The sequence below is a fragment of the Synchiropus splendidus genome, chromosome 9, assembly GCF_027744825.2.
Source record: "Synchiropus splendidus isolate RoL2022-P1 chromosome 9, RoL_Sspl_1.0, whole genome shotgun sequence".
In the NCBI taxonomy this organism is placed as follows: domain Eukaryota; kingdom Metazoa; phylum Chordata; class Actinopteri; order Syngnathiformes; family Callionymidae; genus Synchiropus; species Synchiropus splendidus.
In genome coordinates this window covers 14,292,661-14,306,608 of record NC_071342.1, presented here as the reverse complement: position 1 = coordinate 14,306,608, position 13,948 = coordinate 14,292,661, and the positions used below count along the sequence as shown (strand labels likewise).

The 13,948-nt window shown below is 47.9% G+C and overlaps 1 protein-coding gene across 3 annotated transcripts; it reads left to right on the top strand.

Annotated features, from left to right (window-relative positions):
- Window positions 1-119: 119 nt before the first annotated feature.
- LOC128765259 (zinc finger CCCH domain-containing protein 6) lies at window positions 120-7,656 on the top strand. 3 transcript variants are annotated; one of them, XM_053875849.1, is made up of 12 exons: window positions 120-368; window positions 2,291-2,507; window positions 2,958-3,068; window positions 3,148-3,361; window positions 3,612-3,745; window positions 3,810-3,938; window positions 4,013-4,127; window positions 4,226-4,335; window positions 4,404-4,621; window positions 4,689-5,041; window positions 5,128-5,310; window positions 5,373-7,656. In XM_053875849.1, exons 1-12 carry the CDS (start codon window positions 337-339, stop codon window positions 6,752-6,754), a joined length of 3,198 nt encoding a protein of 1,065 aa, XP_053731824.1. In that variant the 5' UTR covers window positions 120-336; the 3' UTR covers window positions 6,755-7,656. The 3 variants fall into 3 exon arrangements, with proteins under 3 accessions (XP_053731824.1, XP_053731823.1, XP_053731825.1); XM_053875848.1 differs by having other exon boundaries at window positions 120-543; window positions 5,373-7,655; XM_053875850.1 differs by lacking the exon at window positions 120-368 and adding an exon at window positions 551-2,208.
- The last annotated feature ends 6,292 nt before the right edge of the window (window positions 7,657-13,948 follow it).

Here is a 13,948-nt window from a genome sequence, read left to right as displayed (position 1 = left end):
GCAGATGTTGCCAAACGGATCGACGGCGACTTTAACCAATGAGCTGCGAGTTTAGTGAGCGCCCGCAGCCCGCCGGCCAATCAACGAGCCCACTGGTCTGTCTTCATGTTAGATGGATCCGGAACAGAATATAAAATTGTCGTCGCTAACGTCGACCGTAGAAGGTGCTGCAGCCCGACCGCAGAAGCCATTTTGGGATGATTCCCTGTTGAGCAAAGCCGTGAAGATGCAGACATCTCCGAACATGGTTACAACACTGTCTGTTTGCTTCCTCTGTTTCCACCGACGGGACACTAAGCAAAGCGCGCTATCAAGCTGAGTTAAAACGTCACTGATATGACAGAGGGGAGTGTGATCACAGTAACACCGTGAGTCTTTTCCAGCATCTCCCACAAACAACGACAGATCTGGGTGCACTCTGGTGCCGGAGAGCGATAAGGGGCGTTTTCTTTCAACAATGGCTGCTGCGAGCCTTGTTTCCAGCCCCCCGGCCCCCGTTCACGACAATAACATGCGAGACCCCGAGCTTGCAGGGAATGAAAGGTCGAGTACCGTTCTTGTACTGTGCTGTGGCTCTACATGCTTGTGATCAATGTCTGACTCGGAGATACGTTTCCCCCACACAAATATCTGCATGTTTTCTGGCTCATCCGCCTGATCATCTGCTGTACACGCACCGTGGCCAAACATCAGTCGCTGCCGTGCTTTCGAAATGTTCCAAACACGATGCATGGGACGATGCAAATGTGTTTAGTGTCAGTGACATCCCCATCAGCGGAGCTTTACCGCCCTCTCAGGGGGCCTCGGAGGCGTGGAGGGAGCGCAGGGGTGTGGCGGCGATGGGGGGCGACGCTGGCGCATGTAAACACAAGAGTCGTTTGTGTTCACAGTTACAATGTTTGCCGTTTGGTTCAACGCAGCTACGAGCGATGTGTGTGCATGTTGAGCTGAGGTGTGGTGACCAAAGTGATACACAAAACTTGAATGCAGCACCTAATTCCTGTTTACACGTCACGTTTACATCCTAGATGTGAAGCTGAAAACTCACTCTGTGTCAATTTTATCATCCAAAAAAAAAAAAAAAAATAACACCACACTTGCTAACCTGACACATATCGATCTTTTAGAAGCAAAGTTTTTAACAATATGGATGTTGAAAGACGTGCACTTAGAGAGATCAGGAACAAAACCACAGGTGTCAAACTCCAGGCCTCGGGGCTGAATCGGACCTGCTATGGCATTTCATGTGGCCTGTGAGGGCTTTAGCTTGGCCTGTTTTAAGCGCACAATAATGTTGATGTCCGGCAATTTCGTGAAGGGAATATGACAATAGATGGGGGAAATGGGATGAGAAAATGTAACAGAGCTATGCTAAAACATACTCTCAGTAATTCAATTTAATGCTTATTTCTTATGAAAGGATGCTGAATTTTGGGCCCTTGCATAAATGAGCTTGGCACCTGTGGCAAGTAATATGTTATTACTGTGTAGTACACAAGCAACAAGGGCAAATCACTACTATGCTTGTGCTGCTTTTAGTTGAGTAGGAAGTCATTGGTTTGAGTCCCAGTAAGGAAACTAGTGTGGGGCCTTGGTCTACACACTGATCTATTATCAATGACTTTTTTAAAAAAAGAAAAAGTCACCAGCTAAAATAACGAATAAAATTATAGCAGTTTTATTTTTCCAAAAATGTTTTCAATTCAATTCAATTCAAATAGCTTCCACCAAAAAGTAATCCTAATATTTTTATCAAGTAAGTTAAACCTTTAAAACTTTGTACATTGTAATGTCATTGGTATTGTCACATGCTAGCTAACTGGTTACAGTTGTCAGATGTATGACTGTTGGGTGTTATTTCATGTTCTACTGTATGTATTATTACATTGTTACAGTAATTCTAAGTCTAAGAAGTCTGCATGCTAGCAGCTGCTTCAAACACAATATCTGTGCGAGGACACCACTGGGAAACATCAGCATGAATACAGATTTTTGGGGTCTTTTGTTGGCGCTTATTAGTTGGTATACTTTCCATTTCATTGTGTTTCATTTACCCTCTGAACTGAGTTTATTTTTCCTATTTCAGGAAGTTACAATATCAGTAATTACCATCCTTTTTTTATTATTACATGAGTTTTAAGCATGCTGCTAAGAAGAAGATCGCCGGTCTGCAAAAAGAAAAAAAAAAAAGAATTTGATGGGCGGAAAGTATGATACATTTGCCGGCTAGCGTTTCCTTGGATCATACTGAAATTGAATATTAAGCATCTCCATGCTTGTCTCCCTTCAGAGAGGACGGAGAGTTGGAAGACGGAGAGATAGATGATGAGGGCATCGGCATCGAGGAGGAACACATGGAGGTCGCCGATGTGCCCGAGGAGAAGGAAAAGGTGAAAGAAAAGGAGAAAGTCAAGGAGAAAGAGGAGAGGAATCATAACCGCCACAGCAGGAAGCGCTACAAGAAGACCAAAGAGAAGAGGCGGTCCAAGCGGAGGAGACGGGACAGAGTGAGCTCTCCGACTGTTTGTTGTCAAGAAAAGGGTTTTAAGCAAATCTGTCAACTTCCAACAGTTCATTTGGTGTTAAAGAACTCTTAAGAAGTTATATAAATAATATATACTAAATAAATTATAAAAATAAATACATATATACATCATAATTATGCAACTTCTAGAGATTTATTTGTCTTTTATTTGTCAAGACTTTTATAAGTCTTGGCAAACCACCTTCTTGTGAGGACATTTTGCTTTGTGAGTACATTTTGGCCTGTCCTCAAAGGGTTTAGAGGGTTAAAACATCAGTGAAAGTACTTTATTGTAATTGGGTTTAAGTTTGAAATAGAGTCCTGGGGAAAGGGTTATGGCAATGAGTTTTCGAAACACAACTTTGTGTTTGTCAGTATGAAGTCCCCTTCTTTTTCTTCTGTCTTATCCCTTCTCTCTGTGTCACCTCCTCAGCACCACTCTCCCTCCAGCAGCTCTGACAGCTCAGACACCTCTGACTCCGAATATGAAGAACCAGAAAGACCCAAAAAACGCTTCAGCCAGGGCCGTGAGTCTGAGAGCCAGGTATGTGTGTGCGCCTTGCCTTGATATTGACTTGAGCGGGCGAAAAAAAAGATCACTTCTGTGGTGTCTATTGTTGAAGCATGGGCGGGACTCGAAGGGAAGTCATGGTGTCTCGCAGAAGTCATCTCCACACCGCGGCGGCGACTACGAGAAGTACAGTGATTACAGCGAGGACAAGTACGACTACGACGAGGAGGAGGAAGATTATGAGGATGAGTCTGGCGGTCAGGGGAAGGGACGCTATGGTAAAGACCAGATGAATCGTGGGAACGCCAGAGGCTTGAAACAACAATGTAAGTCCCCTCATCCTTGAGATTATGACGTATCACTATGATCACTCTAGTAAGCGTAGCTTGTTTACAAAGCTAGCATTCTGAATCACATGTCCACAATGCTGTGCAGTTTCATGCTGCTCCCATAACATTGGAAGTAGCTTCAATCACATGTATGGAAACTGACTCAGGAGAAACTCCCATCACACTTGGTGGCTTGACCAAAAGCTGCACGTCTCCAGTTTAACTCAACACTGTACCAATTCTGCAGTTGGACAAAGGGGGCGAGGCAGGGGAAGTGGCCCGGGAAGAGGACGAGGGATGCTCCTGAAGAATAAGAAAGGGAAGCTCTGGGGAGGACGTGGCCGAGGCAGGGGGGACCAAGGCATGGACGACATGTCATCTGTGAGTGTCCATCAAGTTCAGTTCAAAGAAGATCTTGGTCTCCTATCTATGGTTTATGTTCCAGGACGGGAAAAACCCTTCCGGCTTCCAGAAGAAACGGCCGATCATGAGTAAGGAGTTCATCAACCAGCACACAGTGGAGCACAATGGGAAATACATCTGCAAGTACTTTCTGGAGGGCCGATGCATCAAGGTGCTTCTGCATCAGATGGGTCATGTAAAAATATTAACAATGTACGAGTAAGCTGAACATGTCTTTTGGCGCAGGGAGATCAGTGCAAGTTTGAACACGAGCTGGTCGTACCGGACAAGAAGAAGGAGCTCTGTAAATTCTACCTCCAAGGATACTGCAGTAAAGGAGACAAGTGTATTTATATGCACAATATCCTTTGGTTTGACAGTCACGAATTTGCAGTCACTTTTATGGAATGTGATTGATCTCACGAGAGAAACCACTTTGTTCTTAACTCCTGGCTGCACGTCAGTACCCCTGCAAGTTCTTTCACACCGGAGCTCAGTGCTACCAAGGAGACAACTGCAAGTTTTCCCATGAGGACCTGAACGACGTGACCAGAGAGCTGTTGAATAAGGTAACAGGTTTGCTTGTTGAACTCTCATCGATGAGAAGTGTCTCACACGAGCTGCGTTTCATCCCCAGATTATTTACACTGAGGAAGAGAATGCTCGGGAGGATGAGATGGAGCTGGAGGACCTGAGGAAACAGGGCATCGCCCCTCTTCCAAAGCCTCCTCCTGGGGTGGGCCTGCTGCCCACTCCAGGTCAGAGCAGCCCCACTGATGCTGGGAAGAAGATTCCTTCTCTCTTTGAAATCAAGGTTCTTCCCACTGAAGACTTGGTGCACAAGATTGCCTTAAGGTGACAAAAACTGATGGACCTGATGAACACCAGCATCAGCGACTGAACAGCTGTGTTTCTTTTTTAGTGGAAACTACGAGGAAGGTGATGAGCAGTTCACTGGAGAGGCAGAGGAGACAGCGACCGCCCCGGCTCCTGCTTCCTCCGAGTCTCCTGGCCAGCTGGCGTCCACGTTACCCTTGAGCCCGCCGGGACTGAACCCGCCGCACGGTTTTCCGATGCAGCCGCAGTTCCCACCGAGTCATCCTCCCCCTTTTCAGCCGAAGATCAATCCTCAGATGAACATGCCAAGGCCTCCGTTCGCCCCGATGTCTGACCTACAGATGCTGCAGAGTCTCATCCAGTTCCCGGCGCTGAGTCAGAACCCATTGGAGCTCATCAGCAACTTACTCCAGAGTCAAAGCAACGCCCAAAAAGAAGGTGAGTGCCTCACCATGTGCTCAGCTCAAACCTACAACAAATACTTGCTTCCTCTGGTTCTAAAAGCGACCTGTGTCTTGATTTAGTGGACCCGAGCGTGGCCTTCATCCAGAACCTTCAGCAGCAGATGAGCGTGGAGTCACAGCTCCAGTCTTTACCCGCAGAGGTCCAAAAGGCCATTTTCCTACACCTGACTCAACAGCAGCAGGAGACAAAGATGTCAGAGACTCAGAGAGCAGAAAGTCAGGATTGCGCCAACACAAACAGAGGTGAGTAAGACACTAGACCAGAACTACCTCAGAAGTCTTATTGGAGTCTTTTTTTTCTCTAGATGAAATGTCCAACTGGTACTCAAGCGAGGAAGAGGACGGCGGCAACTGTGTGTCCTCCATTATTAAATGTCTTAAGAAGCAAAGCGAGGCGTCCAAAGCTGCGCTGCCCGGAGCGGCAGCCAGTGATCCACGTCTGGTCAAGGACAGGGCCACACCCAGTGATCCACGAGTCAAGATGGACCCCCGGCACAGGCCTCCAGAAGTGAAAAAGGAGGCAGAGAGTCTCTCCAGGGATCCCCGGAAGTTGAGACCGGTTGAATCAAACCGCCAACAGATTGTTCCCCAAAAACTGCTGACCGGGGACGAGGAGGAGGAAGGAGAGAGGGAACTAAGGGACAGGCCTGTTGTCATCCCGCTGGACGCCATTCCTGGGGCCCTGCTGCGAGACCCTCGCTCTCAGTTGAAGCAGTTCAGCCACATACGAGTCGACATTCTGCTCTTGCGACCTGCCTTTGCTCAGTCTGTGGTGTGGGCACCTGAAGACCTCATCCCATCTCTGGTGCCCAAGCAGGAACACTCCATCAACCTCCCACTCCCACCTCTGATCGCAGACGCTCAGATGAAACGGTCAGGTCTCCCAGATCACCCCAGTGTATCAAGCCCCCCGCCCTCTGACCCCAGACTGGCAGCTGCCCGTGTGAAGGAGCGCACAAGTCGGCTGCCGTCTGGATCCTCCGCTGACAGACCTGTAGACCCACGTCAACAGAAGAGTTTGGACCCCAGACTGAGGCGCACCGGAAGTCTTGACTCCAAATTGCTAGGTCCGAAGGAGTCGGCCAGCGGGGGAGGGGCTGTGGACCCTAGGCTAGTGAAGGTCAGCGCTACATCTGCCACACAAGCAGATCAGGGCAAGTCAGTGCCTGAGAAGCTGCCACCATACGCTCCTCGCTTGGCCTCCTCCGGTCTGGAGAGTCCCACTACAATCCTGGGGGGCATCAGTTTGTATGATCCTCGAGGTCAAACGGAGCAGGCGGACCCAGTGAAGCGCCCTGGTATCTTGAAACTGCCCGCGGCCAAAGAAGACCCCGCACCTGCTTCTCTTTCCCCAACACAACACAGCGGCTCCAACCAGGAGACAAAAAGTGTGGAACCCAGTCAGGCTCCACCGTCAAACCCAGAGCTCCCGACTGTCAAAGCACCGGCTGTACATAACCTCCCTGTCCAGGCTCTTGCGGGTCTGATAAGACCCCAGTACAGTGACCCACGACAGGCCAAACTAGTGGGACAAACTGGGTCTGGTGGACAAGAAGACACCACTGCGGCGAAGAAGGAGCTGGACGATGTTACAGCGGAGACGGCAAACGAAGAGGACTCCGAGGACCGGACTCTGAAAGAAGTCTTCAAGACCTTTGACCCCACTGCTTCACCATTCTGCCAGTAAACGCACGACAGTGATGCTACAGATATCTTAGTGCAATGACGTGTCTATTGGTCGCTCTTTAACTGTACATTCATATATATTTATGTTCGATGGAGGAAGTAAGACGCTCAAATAATAATGCTGCGCGTGCTTTCGTCTTATCCTCCGAAATGACGGAACGATGGACAGTTTGAACTTGAGTGACGGGAGTCATTTTTTACAACTGGAAGATTGCTGCATTGACCGAACGTCCCGTCATAACCCTGAACTTTCCACTGTCAATGGATCAAAGAGCATGAAGCGACAAGCTCTGATGTTTCCATGTCAGTGGAGCTTTTGAAAGACTCTGGCTGGTTTTTAAACATTTATACATTTTTTTTAATGTTAACACGACATGCTGGTTGTTGCTTTACCTTGCGTCATGCCATTCCACTGGTGTTTTCGTGTTCGATATTTCTCAAGAAAATACATAGTAAGTGCTCATAAAGAGAAAACATGGCGGCTGTAACTGAAACAAAAACGTTTTTTTAATCAGATTTTATGTCCTGTTTTTGTGTCATGCTGTTTGTTTTTACAAATATTAAGAAAGAATAATCACTTTGATGTAAATATTGTTACACTATCGGAAAAAAAGCATTTTAAAAGGTCTTTCGTTTACATTTCTTTCACTGTTCTGTAAGATTTTCAGTAGCGGTGCAGTCAGTAGTTTTTAGAGTGATCTGTTGACAGAAGTATATTCTGCTATTAAAATATTTTACAATAAATTACAATGAAAATATTGCCATGTTAACAATCCACAAGTTTCTGGAGCCTCTTTAGTATTTGTTCTTGGAGAAACAAACCCCACTGGTTTTTTGAATCAACTGTGGTGACTTGAGGCCGTCCTGCGCTTGTGGAGCCAGACTGGGGGCTTCAGGGTGAGATGAGGTCTTCCTCAGGCCCAGCTCATCGGTGTCTGGGTTGCACGTCTGCTGAGCTCGATGGATCTCGAGGTTCCTCTTCCACTGGAAGCACAGAGCAGTTGCCTCTGCTCCGTCTGAGTTTGGCTCTGGCTGCTTCAACCCCTGAAGGAAGAGAAATTGGATATGAAGAGGACAGATCAGTAGCAACTGAGACATTCATTTAGTGAGGGAAATCTTGGGACTTGTTCTGTTGTTGTGAAGTATCTTCATTTATGAAGTAGAAGAAGAAAAGTAAAATCAGAAGTACGAAAATAAGTGAATGATTGTAAGAGAAAAAAATCATTTTTCTTAGTTATCATAGAGGGGGTTGAATACGAAGAAGAAAATCGAAACTATTTTTCTTCAGTTAAGCAACAATTGAACCAAGAGGTTGTAACTTCTCACTGAGATGCATGCTGTCTCTGCCGCGTGGACGCCTTTGAGGACCGTCTGAAGAAGATTCTGGGAGTTCTTCACCAGGATTTCGTCGGAGGATTTACATCCCGGAGTGACTGCGTTGACACTAAACATGGAAAATGTCACAGCATCTTGTTAACTGATGTGAACTGAAATGAAGACCTTGTGAAGCGCTTGTAACATTTGTGCCACCTTCACTAATACACCCATAATCCTCCTGTCATGTGAACCCAGAGGAGTCATCGTGGATGAGGCAAATGAGGAGGGGAAAGTGGAGAATGACCTGGAGATGATGCTCAGCTGGCTTGTGATGGTTAGAATCTGCTCCACGATGAGAGACAACTCATCCGCACACTGCTTATCCAGGCAGTGGTTTGCGATCACCTGAATGAACTGAGTCACAGACTGGGAGTCCGCCATCACGTCCTTGGCCGCAGTGACAAAGGCTTCTTTAGTCTGTTCAAGCAAATGAATCTGTATCAGCTGTTGCTAGCGCTTGAGTTGACTGTCCCTTTAGGGGCCCTCACCAGCAGCGGGCCCTTCTTCTTCAGGTACTGAGTCATATAGCAGATGGTGTCCGCCATCTTTCTGGTCACCTGGACGATTCGGTTGTCATCTGGATTCCACCGGTCACTCTCTTGCTTCAGGAAGATGGAGTTGTCGGTGAGTGAAGTCACCACTTTGAAAGCACTGGAGCGGTTCTGAGTGGAAAGAGAAAATGACCCCAGAAACAGTCAAAGTTCTGCTTTGTTATATTCACTAATAAAGCACTTACACTTTTCTCTGTAGTTCCATACTTGACCACTGGTGCTCGCTGCAGCTCAAGGGTTTCACCGCATTCTTCAGAGTGAGGTTGCCACACAGCAGTTTGGCGGACAGCTGTGGCCTCTTTGACGTGAGCCACAACTTCCTGGATTTTGGGGGCCTGGCCCTGCAGGGCCGCCCTGATGTTCTCTTTAGATTCCTGGTGGATTCCGTCCTGCTTCATGATCTCTTCATCTAAGTAGTGAGCTTTAGCTGACCAGCACTGGATCATCACGTCCAGAGTCAGCGTGTCACAGACGTAGTGCGTCTCCACCATCAGCCTGGCCCTGCTGATGATCTCAGAGATCTGACAGGACAAGTGGTCGTTGATGGATCTCAGGCTGGATCGTGCGGCAGAATCTCGGATGAAGTTCAAGCTTCCTTCCACAGCGTCTGTGGCAGATTTGACCCTCTCGCATAGCAGCTGTGCGGAATCCTCAAATCTTTTCTTGTCCTCTCCACACTCCTCTTCTCTGAGGTTCCTTGCTGCCACGTATGCCAGACTAACAACGTTGTGAAGAGCAGAGTCGTAGCTGCTGTTAGTTTTGCTTAACTGGCCTGAAACCACTCGGATTTGAATGATAAGACGCCTCATGGTGACCTCTGACTTGGCAAGCTGAGCCACACTGGGCATGAAGCTGACGTCTTCTGCAGCCTGGAGGTAGGCGTTGGTCAGTGCCCTCAGCTCTTCCTGGTATTCAGCCAGCTGTTTGGCTTTGAAGGCACTTTTGCAGGTGAGACTGGTGAGTCGGGCTGCCTCCTGCACCCTCAGTGAGTTCTCAGCCAGCACCGACTGCTGCTTCCTGGCGCTCAGTTGGCCGATGGCCGTGGAAGTTCCCAGAACCTTATCTAGAGAACTGAACAGAATCTGGACAGACAGACTCCACAGGATGCAGAGCCCCTCAAGTCGATCGCCCTCCACCTCTGGAGAACCCACAAACTCTACCAGAAGTTTGGTGTTGTTCTGGGCTTTGCTCAGCTTGGTGTGTAAGCTGTTGACGGTCTCCTGTCCCTCACTCTGCAGGGGGACGTCGCAAGACGTCAAAAGCTGGACCACATCTGCACACGAGTTCACCACTAGATGGAGCTCCTGTGCTGGCACTCCACGCACTTCTTCATGCACCACTGTGAACCAGCTTCCCGCCACAGGAAGGAGAACTCTGCGGATGTTGTTGACCAGGTCAGAGAACTGAGTGCCGTGTCTGTAGATGCCTTCCGTGCTTTTTGCAGAGTTCATCGCCGTCTCTTGTGCTGTCTGGACCAGCAGAGGGGTCAGCGACACCAGCTCTGCACGGAAGCTTTCCAGCGTCTGACGATCCACGGCGTCGACGATAGCTAAAGCTTCCTTCGCAGCCTGGGCGTAGCAGTTCGACAGGTCCAGAACGCCGGTGCAGGCCTGGTTGAGGACTGTCACGTCTTTGTCTTTAGTTACAGTCAAGAAGTTATTCAAGAGGGGCATCAGGTCAAATCCTGAACACGGATCAAGCAGCCTGCGCTCTTCAGCGACAGGTGGCGTCTTTAAATCGTCGCTGTCATATTTATGGTGCAGTTCCGCTTCTATGGTTTCAGTGTCTGACAGCTCTGGCTCATGTTTGAAGTGGAGCTCCTTCTCAATGACATACAGAGGTGGAGAAACAGATCTCACCACACGGTCCCAGTCGCAGGCGTCTTCCCCCAGCGAGGGCTCTGAATCATGGAGCCGGCGGGCCGACTCTCGCAGAGGGCTGAGGAGATGAGGGTGTTTCTGTCCGTCCAGTCCCTGGCGAAGAACCTTACACTCCTCTAAAGCGATGGAAACATTGTCAGAGAACGACAAATATGCGTCCACGTTCAAGTTTCCGCCGGAGAGCATGTCTCTGACTGACTGTCCCACTTGGGTTTGACAAATCTGCACCTGCTTCAGCAGCACCAGCAGACCGTTCCTGTAGATGGGGTCATCGCTTCTGTCCAGGTGCCTCCTCACCGAGTGGACCACCATCTTCATGTGACAGACAAGATGGGAAGCCCGCTGGCGGAACAGTTCGTAGCTCTGCTCTCGGTACGCCTCGTCGCAGCCGCCGCGGTCACTGGCCATCTCATGAATGGCCATCAGGGTGAACTCCTGGACGTCCACCACATCGCAGGCGGCGTCCTGCAGCTGAGCGGCCCCTTCCTCCCACTGTCTACACATGTCCAGAAGCTTCTGCAGTGTCTGCATTGAGCCACCCAAGAGCTCCACGGACAGAGGTGCGGTTTGGGCTCGGAGTCTCGACAGATATGCTCGGGAGTTTTCAACTGCTTCCAGACTGTGAGCGTCAGTGGCCATGGCGGAGACAAAGCCTGCCACTTGCGTCATCCTGTCACAGCAGGAGATGAAATCCTCCACAAGAGGCTGGAGGACGTCAAGGTCCAGTTTCATCTGAGAGTCCTCCACAGGAATCCTTCTTAAGGCTTTGGAAAGCTCCTTATTTACCGAAGTCACGATGACAAATGTGTCCAGGAGCTGGTAGAGAACAGCGCTCATTATTGTTTGGTCCAGCTGATGGATTTGCTCCGCTAACAAAGAGCAGCTGTTCTCTGGATGTCTCTGGAAACCGTCAGGATCAGACACTTGTTTAAAATCCGACCAGAGGTGCAGGATGTGTCGACAGTGGAGGACCACTTGCTGCTGGAAGTCTCGACGAGATGTGTTTGCTACCACCATGCAGTGGAGGACGAGATCCCTCACCAGGCTGTCTAAGCTTCCACTGGATGGAGGGGAATGTGTCAGCACCTGCATCACCTGGTTTCTCCTGTCTGCATAATACCCACATGGTCCAGCAGCTCCCCCCTGACCTTCACTTTTTAGTGTAGCCACAATGTCCCACACTGTCCCCTGCACCTTGCCAAGAATGTATCTCTTGGCGGCTTGAGCCTGCTCACTGGAAGGGTGTTTGATGGTGGTGCACATGGCTGTGTGGAGCATGGAAAGACATTTTTTGAGGGTCTCCAGAGAGTCCAGCAGCTGTTGTCTCCGAGTGGGATCCTGAAGAGAGTTCGCCCTGCGGATAGTCAGACGGTGGAGATGAAGCAGCGCATCTGAAAATGCTCTGAAGGCTTTGAGCAGCAGCTTGACGTCCAGGCAGGAGGCGACATCGGTGAGACGCTCCAGCACCTGCTCGGCAGCTGACACCACTTTCCTGACAGCGGCATCATCATTGACCTGCAGGACCTGGGACATGAAAAACCGATGAACAAAACAGTGAACTCCAACTGGGTTAACTAAAGAGACATGTGGCATTGAACGCCAATTTCCTTTTACCTTTAACACTCACACAAACAACTCATCTTTGAATGTGACTGCAGTCAGTGTGGGGACAAAAAGTCTTGTTATTGCTGACTTGATTTTGTTTCAGAGTTGACAGTTTCAGTTGCTGCACAAGTTTTGAGGAACAGTGAATGTAAATGACTGAACGCGACATAGCGCTGTTCTGCCAATGTAGGTCAGAAGAAGGCAGTATGCCAAAGGCGAAAATGAGCTAACCTACGTTCTTAACATGCGTTAAGTTTAAGATAAATGCATCGCAGTTAACCTTGTTCTTGAACAAAAATACATTCAACGTTCCTCAAGGAGAGGTGAAGAAAGGGCAAACCACTCGTGTTTGTTATCCAAAGCGACAATTCTCTCAAATGGGATTCGTTTATGACTTGGTTTCTTTTTCTTTTTTAAGCTAACCTTTTATTTTATTGATGTTCTTGGAAAATAGTTTTTTTTATTTGAATGAAAAGTAAAAACTAAGCAGAAAAAAGTTGATTGGAAAGGTTACACACAACACAATAGTTCAGGCTCAAGGGAATATAATAGTTCTGTTAACTTAGGGAAATAGTATATTGTTTTATTTATTTGAATGAAAGAGTGAATGGACATTTGGATGATTTTTTAAAATCTTGATATTTTTAATATACGTAAACCTTTGCAAAAAATAAACAAACCTTACTTTAATGCAGCTTTTATCCAAAGTGTTTGAACTTTGTTTTTAGCCTTCACTCAACAAAATTCTTGAATCATAAAAGTTGTTTCATTGATTTGATCATTCTGTTTTATGAACTCATGGGAAACAAGCCCCTTGGTGGTGGTCTTTAAAAATGACTAACATGATAGTTGCTCCTTACTCTGACTACTCCCAGGAGAACACTCTGTGTGGCAGCAACGAGCTCCTCTCTGTGCTCTGTCAAACCCGACTGGATGTTGAGTTTCTGGGCCGCCAGCAGCACATGTTGCCCCGACACCGTAACCGGCTCCAACAGACACGACAACTCCATCTTTAAAATCTCATCCTCGGTTTCCATCATTCGTCTTGAGAGGAGAACAAAGACAGTGTTAGTGACAGGTGAGTGTGTGCGGTTGTCGTGTTACCTGGAGGCTCCGGCGGCCATATTCTCCGTCGCTCGTGCCACCACATGAGCCGCCTCCTCCAGCAGGACAAACTCTTCTGGATCTTCTGCGGCATCACACAGCAGCACCAAATGGCAGAGATGACATTCAATAGGTGCCACCACCTGCTCCACTGCTGTAGTTCTGATCAAGCCACGATCCAGGAGGCCGGACATGGTCACAGGTTAAAGGAAAGTGAGAGGCAACAACAGCAGAAGCTCTTGTTGGCCTTCGATATTAATAATTCAGGCACCTTCTGTCGGTGTATCATAGCAACCGCTCCATGTGTGCCTGCACCTTTCTAACACCATTTTAAATTTTAAATGCACATTTATTTTAAAGTGATTGATTTTATACTTGAGATTCTTACCGTTTGAGAAGCCAAATGAATGGAACCAACATTCTTTGTCTACTTGACATGTGCCGACCTTTCCAAAGGATGTGCTGCCTTTTCAGATGCACGTACTTAGCCACCAAGGACTCGACTCCAAGGAGTTATTTTTACCTGTATTACAATACTGACTTCACTTTATTTTGTGATAAGATACAGCTTTTTTCTTCACTTAACAGGATTTCAAACAAAATGCCATTGTACCAAACTTCAGGTGGCAAGGTTGTCAATATTTTTATTTATTTATTTTTTTAACAATTAAACACGAG

Coding starts and splice junctions, on each gene's coding strand:
- LOC128765259 (XM_053875848.1), top strand. CDS start 458: ATGGCTGCTGCGAGCCTTGTTTCCAGCCCCCCGGCCCCCGTTCACGAC. Junction 2,508..2,957: donor AGCGGAGGAGACGGGACAGA/GTGAGCTCTCCG, acceptor TCACCTCCTCAG/CACCACTCTCCCTCCAGCAG. Junction 3,746..3,809: donor GCATGGACGACATGTCATCT/GTGAGTGTCCAT, acceptor TTTATGTTCCAG/GACGGGAAAAACCCTTCCGG.